General features: G+C 39.1%; 1 protein-coding gene across 1 annotated transcript; it reads right to left on the bottom strand.

The window, feature by feature from the left end:
* Positions 1 to 10,289: 10,289 nt before the first annotated feature.
* On the bottom strand, positions 10,290 to 17,329 carry LOC121510719 (ewing's tumor-associated antigen 1-like). The gene is made up of 6 exons (XM_041788905.1): positions 17,046 to 17,329; positions 16,361 to 16,489; positions 15,282 to 15,340; positions 15,053 to 15,162; positions 12,155 to 13,431; positions 10,290 to 11,576 (listed from the first exon to the last, which is right to left on the bottom strand). The coding sequence occupies exons 1-6, from the start codon at positions 17,179 to 17,181 to the stop codon at positions 11,464 to 11,466; spliced, it is 1,824 nt and encodes a 607-aa protein (XP_041644839.1). The 5' UTR covers positions 17,182 to 17,329; the 3' UTR covers positions 10,290 to 11,463.
* Positions 17,330 to 17,372: the final 43 nt, after the last annotated feature.

Here is a 17,372-nt window from a genome sequence, read left to right as displayed (position 1 = left end):
TGTGCAGCACATGCAGGACCCAGCATGACCCTGAAAAAGGTCCCAACTACCAAAGCATGCTTATATGAAAGTGTGCATGGCGGTTGTGTGGAACACTGGGGAACTGAGGGACCTCCATCCCACAGGAGACGCTCAGCTGGCAGGTGCTTGTGGATTCTGGTTGTGAGTGTGTGTATGTGGTAGATCTGCTTTGCACATTGCTAAGGGAACCCCTTGGCCTCTACAGTCTTGCTTTCCCTTGCATTTTCCATGGTGTGTTACACTGCATCTGCATATGTGTGTGTGTGTGTGTGTGTGTGTTAGCCCAGCAGCTGGAGTTCCACTCAGCTGGCCTCTCTGTATTCAGTCCTGCTTCACATAATGAAGTGTGTCTCAGCACAGCGGGAGCCATTTTAACTCAAAAGCATACAACTCACAGAAGCTAGCACCACTTAACATTTTAGCACCCTGCTAAGGTACTGAGCCTCTCATTCTACAACAAAGAAACTACCTATTTTATTAGTTTGGCTTTCTACAGGACACACTGTTTTGATAGAGAAATGATCTGCAAGCTCTCTCTCCATAACTTTTATCACAACAATCAAAACAAAGTGCATATTAGCAAGCTTACAGCTAGCTTCCCTGCATCTGCTGCTCAGTCTATTTTTTTTCTTTACCTCAGGGGGAGATTTGGCACCTCACTGTAAAGCCCAGCAACAAAATTACCTCAGCCTAAACCTGTCAACAGACCATTACAGTCCACGCTGACTATTACAGGCTGGGGAAAAAAAGGGCCAAAGCCATTGTAGCGCAAAGGTGTTGGCAGATATAGACTGGAGGAATGTGGCAACAGGGATATTTGTTGGCTGGGTGCAAGAGAGTCTCGTTTCTCAAAACATGGTGAAGTCTGCAGACCCTTATCAGCATGCTTAATAAAGCGTGGCGATCTGAGATATCAATACGGGCCACGTTTGGAAGAAAAACATTGTGTTAATCCAGGGAGGAACTGTGTACCAAAAAGTTGAGTTGATTGCAGAGCTTTCAGTGCGTTAATAAATCCTTCACAAGACATGTTTTTTTTTGTTTCTCCTTCCATACCAGAGGGATGATTTAGATTAAAATAACAAGACTCAGATAGACACCTCCTTACTCCTTATCACTTTGACATCTGGTAGACTTTGACCTAGACGTGGCTTCTTTTCTTAGGAAAATATTCTTGTGATAGTTGTAAATTGCTTGGACAGCCATACAAAATAAATATAGGGGTTGCCTCAGGTTAAACAATATTTTGGGTGCTAATAAAAAAAATAGAAGTTGTTTTAAACAGGTAACATTTTTTTCACTATATTGACACTAATTACCTTGTCATTTCAAAAGAAGTATAATTATCTAGTAATTTCTCAAGAATACGGTGGTAATTTCCTAGTAATAAGTTGGCATTTTGTCAAATATTAGGGTTACGGTGAGGGATAGGGTATATACCTCACCTTGAAAGTATTACAATTAGTAGAACCAATCAAATGCAGGCTAAGAATATGATAAGTGATTGAGTATGCTTAAATGGCTATGGCTGACAAGGCAAATAGCCAATCATTCTGAGGACTTTGGGGGGGATCAGTCAGATTTGATAGATCATTGGCTCTACCAATGGAACAACATTGGTGCTGCTATTTGCTGCTGTAAACTATCAGGACATTGTATAATAAGATACTGTTATTATTTTGGTTACCAGTATGTTAACCATTTGCAGTATTGTCTCAGTTTAATGATCTGTTAATTTGAATATGCTAATATGCATTTATTACTGCTAAAACTAACAATGTATCAGTGTTGTTCTTGCTATGAACTTATATCTATGATGGTTATATGTTTTTTAGGTAAGTGGGGTGGGGTTAAATCAGCTTTAACTTCAGCCGACACCTTTAACCTTGGAAATTCAGAAATGTAACTTTGTAAACTGTTTTGATTGTGCAAATAAACTGAAATAAATTCCATTTATTCATTCATTCAATTTTGAAAAATAAAAAGTAAAAACACATCAATAACATCTTCTTTTCAAAGTGTTTATTCACTGAATTAGCATAGTAGCATTACCTTTAGTTTAAACTAAGAGTTACAATACAATCAAGCATTAGCTTTATGTTCTAATTGAAATAACTGATCTTGTTTAAACAATATGGTTAGGCCCAATCAAAATATGTACCCTGGGCTGCATTTGGCCACCAGGCCATAGTTTGGACACCTGTGGGTTAGGGTGAAATATCACCTTATTACCAGAGAATTGCTCTGTTAAACCTCTACAAATCCTCCATCTGAAACCTAAGGATCTGAGGCATATATCTAAGCTGTCTAAGAGCTAAGTTCTTGAATATCTGATAAGAGGTTGAAGGTAACAAATTAAATTAACTCTTTTAATGGCAAATGTAAGGTTTTGTAAAATATACATAAAAAGGTCAATATTGGTTCCCTTTAAGAAAAGTTTTTAACCAAAGTCACTTCAGTATAAGATTCATATACTGTTTTATTGATACACTAGGAAATCTATTAAGTAAGGAAGAGAAATGCTTGAGCAATAAAAAGCTTACAGCAGTAAAATAGCTTTTAAAAAGTGTCTATAAGGTCTAAAAGATCCCAATGTTTTTCTTGCACCCCAAACACTGAGCTCTACACTTAAACATTGCCCTGTCTTGCTCGTGAGCTTTCGATCACTGTCCTCCATGGAGGGAGCTGGGGAATTTGCCAACACCCCCCTGACTTCCCCCTCATGGGGAGGGCGGTCATACCTGGGGGCCCATGAATGGAGCCCTCAGGTAAAGCCCTGTTGAAACAAATCTAAAGCTGCCTAATGACACGCACCGTGAAACTCTTCACAGGTCATTTACGCTGCTGACAGGCTGCTGCCATGGCGCTGCACACACACCTCGTCTACATGAGTTTGTGTGTGTGTGTGTGTGTGTGTGAGCGAGAGACAGACATAGAAAGACATACAAACAAATGAGACAGAGATACAAAGACCTCAAGAACAAATGGAAAAACTAACCTGAGGTAGCTGCATTTGGCCTTTTTTACAGCATTGGAAAAAGATTAGTGATGCTATCTCCAATGGCTGCTCCACTCTCAGGTTAAGGAGGCAACAGCTACCTCAGGTCATATTTCTAAAGATGTTTAATTTATGTTTGCTGTTCTTGGAGTCTGCTCCGCGAAACGGTGGATGCCCTTGGAAAATTTTGGCTCATATTAATCTTCTGCAAATGCATCGGTAATTCAGCGCACAAGTATGCCTCCAGGTCTCATTACTCACTTCCGCCACTTCAGCCCCATACTGGGATGAGTGTAGAAAAGAGGCAAGGAGACGTAACAAAAAAGGGAATAACTCCAGTTTTATGGCTCTGAGTCTTAAAATTGTTTGACCTGAGATTTCTACAGTAGCTTTCACAAGATTTTAAGAAGTAGCGGATGCTTTAAAGCAGTCAATGAAAGAGGCTTTTCTATTTTAAATGTTGTGTTAAAGCTTATCAGATGTGTTTTAACTGCTTATGAAACAGACTGAAATTCGTATTGATGTCTCTTTATGACCCACAAACACAAACAAGACCATCAGGAAGAAAAACAAAAATTTTCTTTACCTCCTATTTTATACCTGAAATTGCTGGGGCTAAGTGTCAGACTGAGAGACGGACAGAAACAACGTTTTAATCTTTTTGAGTGTGGATTGAGTGGATTGATGTTTTGGTACAGGTAAATAAAAGCAAAGTTGTAAATAACACTAGATTGCCCATAGGGGGGGCGCCAAAATCAAACTTCTCACAGGAGCTTTAAAGCAGTGGTTCTCAACTGGTCAGACATCAGGACCCACAACCGCCTCCTTAAAGGGAACATATTATGCAAAAATCCCTTTTTCAGGTTTTTCTAACATAAATATGTGCCCCTGACTTGTCCACAATCTCCTCAAATACCAGAAAAATCCATTTCCTTCTCCCCCCTCTTTCTCCACCTTTCAGAAAATGTTTGCTGAAACAAGCCATTCTCAGATTTTCGCCTCATGACCTCATGTAGGGAGTTAGCCCCACCCCCAGGTTCAGTTGGCCCTCCCCTCTTGGCAGAAAGTTCCACCCTCCTCTCCTGATCTTCCTCTCAGCTACCAGCTAAGATGCTGGATAGCTCAGTGGGTTGCCCCGCTGACTTTTGTCAGGGAGGTTGATTTCAAGTCCTAGTTAGGTCCTTAACTTTGGATAAAAGTGTCTGTAACATCAGGAGTGCAACATCCATTTCCTGAGAGGGGTGTGGTCAGGGGCAGTCAGACAGATCTGTAACAACTAAAGCCACAGAAACAGCTCGTTTTGAGAAGGGCTGAAAAAGAGAGGGTTTTTTTGACATGCAAAAATCCAATACTGGAGTGTTCTTCAGCAACTAACTTCACATGCATGCTTTGGGGACCTCTGAGACCAATATAAACTTGTTTTTAAAGGGTGAAATATGTATCCTTCAAGAGAAATCGCGACCCATAATTTTGAAATTTTTCAACCAATCAGACTTATCTAATAAAGAATTTGGCAGTTTGGACCCTAAATGGAACAAAACGTAATCAATCAAAGAGCCAGGCCAGAATAAACATGTTTTAAAGTACATTATTACAGTAGGAAATGCATGCATGCATTTAATTTTACCCCATTTTCCAAAGACAGCATGGAAATTTTGTAATTTTATAGGGAATTTCATCAATATCTTGGAAGGCACTGCTTGTTATCCAAAGAAAATGAGATACATGAGTTGAACTCTTGAGACAATTACTGAAGTTTACTCATCATAGGAAAACCTATAGAATACATGCATGTACATACAGTTGAAACCAGAAGTTTACATACACTATATAAAAAGGCACATAAACTTTTTTTTCTCACCGTCTAACATTAAATCAGATTAAACTTTTCTTGTTTTTGGTCAATTAGGATTACCAAAATTATTGCTATTTGCTAAATGCCAGAATAATGACAGAGATCATTTATTAGACAATTTTTTATTATTTTCTTGAGAGTCAGAAGTTTACATACATTTCATTAGTATTTGGTAGCATTGCCTTTAAACTGTATGACTTGGGTCAAACATTTTGGATATGCTTCCACAAGCTTCTCACAATAGTTTGCAGGAATTTTTGCCCATTCCTCCTGGCAGAACTGGTGTAACTGAGCCAAGTTTGTAGGCTGCCTTGCTCGCACATGCCTTTTCAGCTCTGCCCATAAATTTTCAATGGGATTGAGATCAGGGCTTTGTGATGGCCACTCCAAAACATTGACTTTATTATCCTTAAGCCACTTTGTAACCAGTTTGGCAGTATGCTGAGGTTCATTGTCCATTTGGAAAACCCATTTGCGCCCAAGCTTTAACTTCCTGGCTGATGTCTTGAGATGTTGTTTCAGTATTTCCACATAATGTTCTTTCCTCATGATGCCATCTATTTTGTGAAGTGCACCAGTCCCTCCTGCAGCAAAACAACCCCACAACATGATGCTGCCACCCCCATGTTTCACAGTTGGGATGGTGTTCTCAGGCTTGCGAGCTTCCCCCTTTATTCTCCAAATGTAACGATGGTCATTATGGCCAAAAAGTTCAATTTTAGTTTCATCAGACCACAGAACATGTCTCCAAAAATTAAGGTCTTTGTCCCTGTGTGCATTTGCAAACTGTAATCTGGCTTTTTTATGTTTCTTTTGGAGTAATGGCTTCTTCCTGGGAGAGTGGCCTTTCAGCCCATGTTGGTACAGGACTCGTTTGACTGTTGATAATGACACACTCTCACCAGCTTCAGCCAGCATCTTCACAAGGTCTTTTGCTTTTGTTCTTGGGTTGAGATGCACTTTTTGGACCAAAGCATGTTCATCTCTGGGACACAGAACCCGTCTCCTTCCTGAGCGGTATGATGGCTGGACATTCCCATGGTGTTTATACTTGCGTATAATTGTTTGAACAGATGAACGTGGCATCTTCAGGCATCTGGAAATTGCACCCACGTATGAACCAGACTTGTGCAAGTCCACAATTCTCTTCCTGATATCTTGGCTGATTTCCTTTGATTTTCCCATGATGTTACACGAAGAAGCAGTGTGTTTCAGGTGTGCCTTAAAATACATCCACAGGTGTGCCTCTAATTAACTCAAATGTTGTCAATAAACCTATCAGAGGCTTCCAAGGACATGACATCATCATCTGGGCTTTCCCAAATTGTTTAAAGGCACAGTAATCTTAGTGTATGTAAACTTCTGACTTTGAAGAAAGTAATAAAAATTGTCTAAAAAAAATCCTTTTCTCATTATTCTGGCATTTAGCAAATAGAAATAATTTTGTTAATCCTAATTGACCAAAAACAGGAAAAGTTTAATCTGATTTAATGTTAGATGGTGAGAAAAAAAAAAGTTTATGTGCCTTTTTATATAGTGTATGTAAACTTCTGGTTTCAACTGTATGTATGTATCCCCTTAGGGCTTCCGTATAGTAGACTTTTTGCCACATTGTTTCCCTGGCACACATTGCGCGATCCACTTGAAAGAGCTTCCCGACCCACTTTTGGGTTCAGACCCACCAGTTGAGAACCACTGCTATAAAATGATCAAACAAACTGGACTTGTCTGGATCGTTGTTGTTCAGCCAAATAAGAAATGAACTAAAACAGCAAGTTGGAATGAAGGGCAATGTTTTCCTCTGGCATTATGGGTAATATCACATGTCAGTACTGGAACACAGTTGCTGCCAGAGGGTTTCATAGTCATCTCTTGTCTTTTCTTTTTATTAGTTTGGCACTGTTACTGATATGGCAAGTCTTCACACTGGTTAACATACTGAGGAAGAGGGGTGGAGTAGTGGGGCTAAGAGTGAGATCAAGCTTTTGTTTTTCTTTTAGTGACTTCTTGCCTCATATTAGTAAAATAACACATTTCACAATTTTACACAAAATATTAATATCATACAGTTCAATGTCTTTTTATGAAATATGCTTGTAAAGTTAAGATAAAACACTTATATCACCTGCTTGAGTGCAGTTGTACCTACTGTTTCAGTATAACATTTTCATTTTTACAAAGACTGTAAAATAAAGGCCTAAAATTTCAAATAATCATTCCAGTCTTTTCAACACTATTATCTCTCCACATGTTAGTGTGTTTATTAGTCTGTGTGCTGGTGCTGCTGTCTCACAGCCTAAATAAAATACTCACTGGCTGTTTTGGTTTCTAACAAACTTTCCCTGAGATATCAGATAACACAACATAAATTTGTCCATCACATGCTATCCTTCTCCATCTAAATTGTTACCACACCATCCCAGACCCTTTCCCAACTCCAATTAACGTCTCCGCACATCAGTTTCAAACTGCAAATTCCCCTCTTCCAAAAATGAAAACATTCACATAAGAATAGACAGTTTAAACAGGTGCCATGGTAACATAATCGTCAGAGCAGCAATTACTGCCTTATGCCTGACTAACAGCCATAAATCATTCTCTCTACAAAGAGGACGTTGTGGTGCTCCACTCCCATCCAATGATCAGAAATTGCTCCGTGTATGGCATGACGAGTGGGCGCTGAAACGGCCCATTCTTGTTTCATGGACGATATTCCGCTCTCTGTGGCGACATTACAGGGATCCTTCAGCGAGCACGATATTGTACCTCCTCGACACCTGTTAGCTTTAGCCCAGGGTTTCATCAGATAGTTGAAATAAATACTAGTCATCATCATAACCATAATCATAGTCATAAAAACTAGGGGCCTTTTATGCTGTTGCCAAATTGCCCTGCCATCTGATTTACAGTTGGGCCAGGCGGGGGAGGGGGGCTAGGTAGAGCAGGGAGGAAGATGGGAAATATTACGTGCAAGGAATGGGATAAATGCTTAAAGATACACACCTGCAGACCACCCTTCTGACACACACACACATACACCTGGGATGTCACAGGCATGTAATAGCCTGGGATGGGCTTGAGGGAGGAACAGTGAGGAATTCTCTGGGGACTACAAAGAAGATCATTGTCCTCCCTTCACACAAAGCAGCAGGTGAGCCGAGTGCTAGGAGGCCAGAGGACAAATTAGCCCTCATATTAAAATAATCCCTCATGTCTAATAACAATAATATGCTCCACATGGAGGTTATGGCACCTTCACAATGCTCTTCCTTTCAGGCAGTAACTTGTTGAAAACAGATTTGAGTGTTCATGAAAAGGGGCCGTCATATCTACTCGACCTGTCAGCAGTCCTGAAATAAACACAGATTAGGAGAAATTGATGCCACGTACTGCAGAAAGGATGCACTCTGTGCACACTTACAGAACATAGAGCTGTTTGGTATGAAAATAGAGAGAATGATACAGCAAAGATATAGTGCCATTTATTTTAATGGGGAACATCAATTTAACACAAGGTCTTCAGGAACTCTGAAGGAGGCTTTTAAAGACTGATAAAGCAACTCTCATGATGTTTTTAGTGGTTTAAGACTTAAAACCCAAAGTCTGTTTCACATGCTAGAGGAAGCAGGTGGAAGGTAGGAAGACAGAGATGATTAAGTTGCATCATGGGAAATAAGGATATTGTTTAAGGCTCTGTTAAAGCAGAGTATTTTGGCCTTGGTCCCTAAATGCTGATCAGATTTAGGCTTTTATCTGTCATTGAGAGTGCATTCAGAAATGATTCAGACACCTTCACTTTTTTCAGTGCTTTTATGTTGCAGCCTGAAAATGTGTATCTTTATTCTCATCAATCTACACTCAATACCCTATTTTGACAAAGTGAAAACAGAATTTTAGAACATTTTGCAAATTTATCAAAAATAAAAAATGGAATAATCAGATTGACATACGTATCCAGAACCTTTGCAAAAACACTTGAAATTTAGCTCAGGTGCCTCAAATTCCTCCAGTCTTTGCTGAGATGTTTCTACACCTTGACTGAGGTGATTTAAATTGATCGGACGTGATTTGGAAAGGCACACATCTCTACAGACCCAACATCTGACAACACATATCAGAGCAAAACCCAAACCATGATGTCAAAGGAACTGGAGCTCAGAGACAGGATTGCTGCAAGGCACAGATATGAGGAAGGCTACAAAAAAGTTGTTCTGCACTGAAGGTACCCACAGTGGCCTCTATAATTCTCATACGGAAGAAGTTTGGCACAACCAGGACTCTTCCTAGAGCTGGTAGCCTGGCCAAACTGAGGGTGAAGGGCTTTAGTATGAGAGGTGACCAGGAACCCAGTGGTCACTCAGACTGAGCTCAAGAGATCCTGCATGGAAATAGGGCAAAGTTCCAGAAAGCCAACCATCACTGCAGCCCTCCAGCAATCTGGTCTTATGGCACAGAAACCTCTCCTCAGTGCAAAACACAGGAAAGCCACATCAAAAGCCAAGCTAAATTTCAATTGCTTTTGCAAATGGTCTGAATACTTATGTCAATGTGATATTTCACTTTTATTGTTAAATAAATTTGCAGAACCTTATAATATTCTGTTTTCATTTTGTCATTATGGGTTATTCAGTGTAGATTGAGAATAAAAATGTACTATTTTTTTCGATTGTAGCACCTGTCTGCAACATAAAATTGATACTTATAACCAAAAATCAGCCAAACTTTTTAGACCTGAGTTTTTCAGTGCAGATAATTTCCCAAATGATTCCCATTTGTTGCCCCCTCTCAGTTCACAACTGGGCTGAATTTCTCCCATCACATTTCTCGTCTGATGTTTAGATGCAGGTTATTACAATGGCTGAATGATCCACTGTTGGACTTTCAGATGATCAAAAGAATTTTAATTGTCCAGTTAAGCAAGTTCCAAAGCACACCTTCTCAAATGTCTTCAATTAAAAACATTCATTATTATATAGTTTTTTGTGTTTTTTAAGCTATTTGTTTGGGTGGACCGAGACTACAGAGACACTAAATAGAAAAAGTTGCACTGAAACCACAATGTTTGTCTTCAAAGGCCTTTGCTTCTCCAAATTTTCTTACTTATCTTCTACAAAGTCATAAGACATAGTCATAAAGCACTGTTGAGCATTCTACCATAGTTTTAAATGAAACTTAATTTGAATCGTTGTCAGACAGTGCAAACAATTGACGCACTGATGAAAAAATTTAGTGTAAGCTCATGGAACATATAGGATCTTTAGAACACACTACTTTTAAAGTTTAAAAACTAAGATCATTCCAAAGTAAGTTCTTAATTAGGGTCGCTTATCATATGTTCATCCCATTGTTTTATGCGTCCAGCTGGTAAGATAAAAAATAGCACCAACCTTTAATCAGCCAGATTTGTTACATATTTATTTGTGCTGATAGAAGGCAGATACACCATGAAGGACAAATTAGGAGAATTCCAAATCCATCATGTTCTAGTAAAATAACCACGTCTGAAGTTCAGTACATTATGACAGTAAGGCACCAGATAGAAAAAGAGATCAACAATATTTTTTCCTGATCGATATCTCAACACAGATCCATCTTTTTTAAGCACAATCAATAAAAGGTTCTAGGAAAATGTAGTGAAGGCATCTTCCTCATCTCTACCCTGTGGGAATCAAAGAACTGTGGCTCTGAGTTTACAGTTTGTTTAACAAACAAAAGGTGCATAGCACGTCATCTGTGCCTACAGAGAAAGACCATACCACTGTCTCTTTAGAGCTTACCACAATGATTCTGACCTGTGCAAAACTAAAAGAAGAGGAATTATGAACTAACACATGAACAAATACACAATATCTACAAAGCCTTAGCATACTTACTAATTTTCATATATAAAACAAAAGTTTTCTCATGCGTAAAATGTGCACTTTGGCCCCAAAGAACCTTTAGATTGTGCTTCAACACTTTTTTTGTTGCTTACAGAGCAATAAGAACTGTCAAATGTTTTCAGTCTGCATCACTAAAAATTGTTAAGTTAACCAGCTTTGATATAAAGTAAAAAAAAATGTAGTACTCACTGCCTACATGTGCAATACATTTCTGATGATAACATCAGTAACACATTGTGTTTTACAGGCTCTGTCTTTGCAGGGAGAGAAATAACACTGAGTTTAAACTATTTACTTTAAACAAAAGACAAAAAAAGAACTGAAAACACATTTCTGTCCAGGGTGGAGAGTTGAAATGGGGTTATTTTAAACATGTAAGCTACTTATTAAAACAATTAGTATACAAAAATCTCTTTTAATGTTTTTTTTTTCTTTTTGCATTTACATATGCAGCAGAAAGATCCAGCAGCTAATGCAACAGACATTTGCCTGGCCTTTACAGAGGTAATCTACTGTCTGTGCAGGAGGTCAGTCTAATCAAAAACCTGTTGATCAAATACTGACGTATTTACAGTAGCATGATAACTTCTTGATCATTGCTGTAAACCTCTTAATAGAGATTTGCCTGAAACACTGCCCTGGAATGTAGAGTTCTGTAAAGAGTTATTACAGTAAAATAACATCCCTCCACCTATGATGGAGCTTCTCTATAGTTTTTGAGTGTTCTGCATCCGCAGCTTCCTTCTGGCAAGGGCTTCCTGTTTCTTCTTCTCGATCTCAGCTGCAGAGCACTTCCCGGTCATTTGGCTTGTAACAAAAACTGCAAAGTAGGAAAAAAATCAAACACTAAATATGGTTTGTTGGGAAATGTTAACAGTTAAAACACTTGAGCAGACCCTGTGAGGGCTTTGACCTTAAACCACCAAGTTTTCACATTTTCAACATAAAAATGCTACCATTGGAGGCAAATGGCAAAACTCATTTGGTGTGCAAAAGTCTCCAATCCCTTAATGTGAAGTGCAAAATTGTCTGCATTTCATTGGCAGTGGGGCTTCCTGAGGTTTGGACTCTTGACAGCATTATAAATTAAAGCCATGGTGCTGTGTTTACTTGCTTTGGGGGAGAATTGTTCATGAGCACATGCACTGAACTGTCTATGATTAAAAGAACAAGATGTGACATCTGTTTTATTTAAGAGTTTTCACTCCAATATCCTGTCTTAGAGCAAAGTATTGAGGACAGCAGATGAAAGAAAAAACTGAAAAGATGTCCCTATTTCACTTCTATTATCATTTGTTCTAAAAGTAGGAAATTGTCTGAAGTATACTTTTTCGTAACACATATCACTTTCTGTGTTTTAATGCTTTATGTACAAATATGAAAATTTGGACAGATTACCTTTGTTGTTCATAACTGCAGAGTCAGACACATTTCTCTTGAAGGCAGTGTGATGGGACTTGTAGTTCTGTGATGCCCCGGCTGTCACTGTATGCTTCACATCCACATTAGGATTCCTTGCCTGAAAAGCTCCACTGGAATCTGTAAGGTTACTAAATGTGCCCAAACTGATGCCGCTTCCTGGGAGGCTTTGAGACATCCCTGATTTGCCCTTGGCACCTTTCATGGGTACGTTCCATCCTTGGTAGCTGGTGCCTGGTAATGAATTAGAACGCACAAAGGAACACGAAGACTTTCTACTGGCACTGGTAGCACTGTTTGCCGACCAGGCCATGTCAATAGACAGAGGTGATGTGGTTTTTCTATCTCTGTTTTGACCATTGCACTGATTTCTCTGGCAGGTGTTAGTGCTCCCTTGCTGTGGCTGACTATTTGATTCCTTCTCTACACTTTCACATAACTGAAAGAGTAGGGCATCATCATCCCCATCATCCCAGTGGTTGTCTGAAATGTCTCTCGCTGAGCTCCCAGTAGAACAAACTTTTTGATTGTTGCTGATTTTTGAGGATTGTTGATTGAAGTGAGGGTTAGGCTCTAACTTAAAAGTGTTTCGATGGGAAGTCTTTGGCTTGGGACAGAGTTTCTGGAGTGAACTGCAGCTCGGCTTGGAGGGCACAACTGAGGGTTGATGTCCTGAATTTTTGGCTGCAGGAGGGATACAAACAGAGGTGAACTGAGAAGTGTTTGTCTTAGTGTCTGATAGCATGCTGGTTTTAGGGTTGTTGTCAAGAAGCTGATCAGGGTTCTGGGTTATCGCCAGCACAAATGAGTCATTGAGCAGGTCGTCATTCTCCCAGTCATCATCAAAGTCATCGCTAAAACCACAAGATCCTTTTTCTCGAGCAGGCTGCACAGCTGGGCCAGACTTTTCTGATATCTTAAGCTCTGATTGTTGGAGTTCAACTGAAGTTTGTTCTTTCACTCCCTCTGAACAGGCGGATGCTGTAGAGCCCTGACTTAGTCGACCGCTGACTTTTTGAGTGGAGCAGTCGAACAGAGCCTGCAGTTCTGCCTCCACCTGATCTGCAGAGGATGTGCACTTTAGGTCCTTCACATTGCTCGGGAATGATGTTTCTGTCAGTTTTGTTTTGGAAGTGTTCACTGATTCATTGAGACTATTGTTGACAGTGTTCAGCTGCTCTAAAGTCTCTTTGTCTTGTTGCATGTTCTCATCAAACTGTCGTGCCAGTTTCATGAGGTCCTCCACACTGCTCTGCCTGCAGAGAGGAAACAATAAGCATAGAAAATGGTGAACAGAAGACTGTGAATGGGAAATTACTGAGAGTTATTCAAAATGAGAAAAAGTATTTATTATGGTATTTATTAAGAGTATTTTTATTTACATCTAGTTTGTTAGTTAAAAAAAAAAGAATCCAAAGAAGGTATCAAGCAGGGGGTGTCCTGATCCTGATTGCATTTATCTGATCAGACCCGATACAAGCATTTTCTTATTGATTTGAGACTGGCAATTTGATGCGATCTACCCTGCTGATCATACACATCAGCTGGGTAGATCAGTTGTAAACTGTGCGCAATTTGCAGCAGGCCGTAAATGCCTAAAACTCGAGAGCAAAAGCAGTCCATCTGTCACTTGCAACATCTTTAACATGTCCATTTTGTGAGGCAGTAGAAGCAGGGCTGCATTTAATACTACCAATTTCACCCAACATCTCTGAACTAATCATGCAACAGAATACAGCAACTTCACTATAACAACTGAGGAAAAGGCTGCTACACTGGAGCAACAAACTCTTGCCTTTAAGAGGAAAAAGATCCCAGAAAAGGTGATTGAGTTGCTGGTTTTCCTAAACAAGAACCTCCACTTCATTTTGAGGTTGCAGTAGGTAAAGAAATAAGAGTGAGGGAGGAAAAAGCTCTGTAGCAGCTCCATTTGCACTTTAGGAATATCACTGTGAAAACAAGAGTACCTCATATTTGATTTAAGTTTTTACTTCAGTGTTAGTGAATGTTTGGTTCATGTCTCAAACTAAACTGCTCCATTTAACCGGAATTGTTGTTTTGAATCTGTATGATTCATTAGTTTATGGTCCTGTGCCTGTTAGGGGTGCCTGTTAGTATTTGTATTCTTCCCGAACCGTGGCAGTTTGGGGTCATTGTTCGGTGCAGGTAGTCCCACGACAAATACCTCTGGACTATTAAAAAGGGGAAAAAAGAGAAATCAAATATTACCATATTTACCACCAATCTGTAAGGCAGAAATGTTCGTAAATGTTTGCTAATCACTATTAAACAACCAAAAAAGAACAGGAAGAATCTGGCGAAACACAGCACACAAAGAAGAAAGGTTTGCTCCAGTAGAGAGAGCTGCAGTGCAGTGAGACCTGCCAGGCCTTTCTCCCTCTCATCATCTCCACACTGTCATTAAAATGCCTCAGGATGTGAAAGCAGAAAGTGTTGAAGATACTTCCAATGCTAAAACATTTCAAAGGCTATGTACGGACCCATAGAAGTAGAAAACACCGGCTACAAGCATGTATTGAAGCACTTTGCGCTGGCTCCATTGTAACATCCCCTCCAAGTCTGGGCTTCTTCACTGACAAACATGAGTCAGGATCTTGCTCAAGCTACCACTGAACTGGCTGTTTACTAAATATGGTGTCACAGCATACTGAAGCTGTTTACACCACTTTTAAGTGGAACTGAGGTAACAAATAATAAATAAACAAACAAACATTGAAACTAACTTAGGCAAATATGAGTATCAGATCGGGACTCAGAATCAGTAGATACTCAATATTAAAAAATCTAATAAGGATTTGAGGCCAAACAAGCTGCTCAGGACATCCCTAGTATCAATTCAATAAACCAATTACACACCTGGATGACCTCTTCCTCATTCTTGGTTTTGGGACATCTGGTGTGCAAGGGATAGCACTGTCACCTATCCACTGCAGCAGGGGAGACTCGATCCGCTTCTGTTTCACATCCTGCACGAGCAAAAAGTTTAAAATGTGTTATTTCAAAATATGATCTGAGCAAGTTAGTTCTGATTTTGGACTGCAGTTGGAAATACAGTTTGAGGGTTGAAATTGGAGGGACAACAGACCTTTGGAGCAATTCGGTTCACAATGTCTGATATTTCCACAACCCTGGTGTTCCTGAGCCCTGAACAACAAAACAAATTTATTGAGCAATTATTCTACTTATAACAATGCATAATAAACATTATTCATTCTTCATTTTCAAATAGAAATGTGTTGTAGCTTATTATGAAAATCAAGATTGAATGTGGTTATTGGTATGATATCGGTATCTGCAGATATTAACATTTCTACCAATATTTAAAGCCAATATTTACAGATTTACTATGATGACCACTCAACAGTTGCTATGGTAACTTTGCCCTTTTCTGCAATGATACACTTTTTTTTTACCCAATCCACTTCATATACCTCCATTTATATTTTTATATTTTATTGCACTAAAACAACTTTGTTAACTCAGTGATGGTCTTTGTCACATTACCCTGGTTATTTATCTATTTCCAGTTGAAATCTTTGTCTCTTTGCACACCAAGATACTTGGCTTACATTTTTTACTCTTGATTGTACAGCTTTGTTCATACATTTAAATGCCATTACTTTCAATATATGGGACCTATATTTCAAACTGTCTGTTTATTGTGTTCATTTTTGTTTATAGATCTACATATACTGTATATATTGTTTGAAAAACTTCTCTTTTCTTCTCTCTTATCAGCAATGATGATTATTGTTAGACTTCTGCTCTTTGCCTTTTGTAATGCTGCTGTTCTATGTGCCTTTAAATACACCGCCCCACACGCAAATTATGTTTTTTTAATTGAATTGCATATAAAAATCTGTCTATATCAGTTGTAAATATTGGTCATACGAAGTTTTATGTTAGTTGAGTTTTAAGCTAAACTAATTGACATACTTCAGCTAAGGTCTTTTTCTTTCTTCATCATAATTCCTTATACTCAAAGAGTGTTTCTAGGTTTAGGCATTTAAATATCAGCATCAATATCAGTATCGGACAAAATTAAGTCGTAAGTATCAGCCTGTGAAATATTGTCAGAAACTCAATATTGTCCATCCCTAGTACTCATTCATGCAAGATCTTCATCAAAATCTGATTTATAAGTTTGGCATCATCATTTGTTACCAGTATTAGCTGGAGTGGGAGATGTGGGGTCCCAGAAAATGTCTTGTGAAGGTTCCACATCACCTGGAGAATCCCCATTATTCAGACCAGGAAATTTGCTATATCCCCTGCGCTGAGGACTCTGCAAATCTGTGTGTAAACAGAAATCAAAGTTTAAATAGCTGAAATTAGAAATGTCCACAGTCCATTTGCTTTTAAAAGGAAAGAGTGTACTTTAATACAGATTTTGCCCATCTGGTGAAATATTATGAGGTAGACGCTTTTTTTTCATTGTGACACATATCTAATGTAGGAGAACAACATACTGTTTATTCTGTGGAGAGAAACTGGTCGTATTCAGGTAAATAGGGAAAATTAGTAGTCTACCAAACATTTAAACTAGACAGAATCCAAATACAAAGTTATAAGAAGCAGTTTTACAATCACACATTCATAGCATCCCTTGTCATCCTTAAATTTAAGTCAATAATTCCGAAAGTGAGCCTGTCATAAAGGTCGTGGTGAAGGAAAGTGTGTTAATAAACCGTTATGGTGTTGTCGCTATCGTGTGTTCGGTTTGTCATCTAATGGCCGCAGTTCTTCCTCGGGTCTTCAGGGTGAATGGATATTTAGAGGGCATCCGTTTGTCAGCTTTACGTTCTGAGAAGCGGGTTATTGTCCAGTTTTAATCGACTCACAGACTTACCTTTACGCAGAGGTGATGATGTTTCCTTATCCATCTGTGACCCTGTTTTCATGACTTGTATTTTGCTGTGACAAAGTTTGGAAACATTCTTCCACAGCTCAGTGAACTCGGATGTGCTTGCTGCAGGCTCGGACATGGTTCCATAACACAGCACTAACGGCACAACGTCTGCTTAACATTGCCGTGTTAACGGTTGGCGCGTGGATAATACCTTTATGCGATGTCTGTTCAGATTTTCGCAAATACTTTTGTTGTATTTTTGCCACTCGCCCATTCACTTCAAGTAAGCCGCCATTTTCGATTGCGACGTCATCAAACTACGGGTGC

This window comes from Cheilinus undulatus, linkage group 6 (assembly GCF_018320785.1).
Source record: "Cheilinus undulatus linkage group 6, ASM1832078v1, whole genome shotgun sequence".
Lineage (NCBI taxonomy): Eukaryota > Metazoa > Chordata > Actinopteri > Labriformes > Labridae > Cheilinus > Cheilinus undulatus.
The sequence above is the reverse complement of the archived record's forward strand: the minus strand, read 5'-3'. Positions and strand labels throughout refer to the sequence as shown.

What these genes read in the sequence shown, in the direction of transcription:
- LOC121510719 (XM_041788905.1), bottom strand. Translation starts at nt 17,181, where the DNA reads ATGTCCGAGCCTGCAGCAAGCACATCCGAGTTCACTGAGCTGTGGAAG. An exon ending in ATCATCACCTCTGCGTAAAG is followed by an intron (nt 16,490 to 17,045) that starts GTAAGTCTGTGA and finishes GTTTACACACAG; the next exon opens with ATTTGCAGAGTCCTCAGCGC. An exon ending in TGAACCGAATTGCTCCAAAG is followed by an intron (nt 15,163 to 15,281) that starts GTCTGTTGTCCC and finishes TTGCTCGTGCAG; the next exon opens with GATGTGAAACAGAAGCGGAT.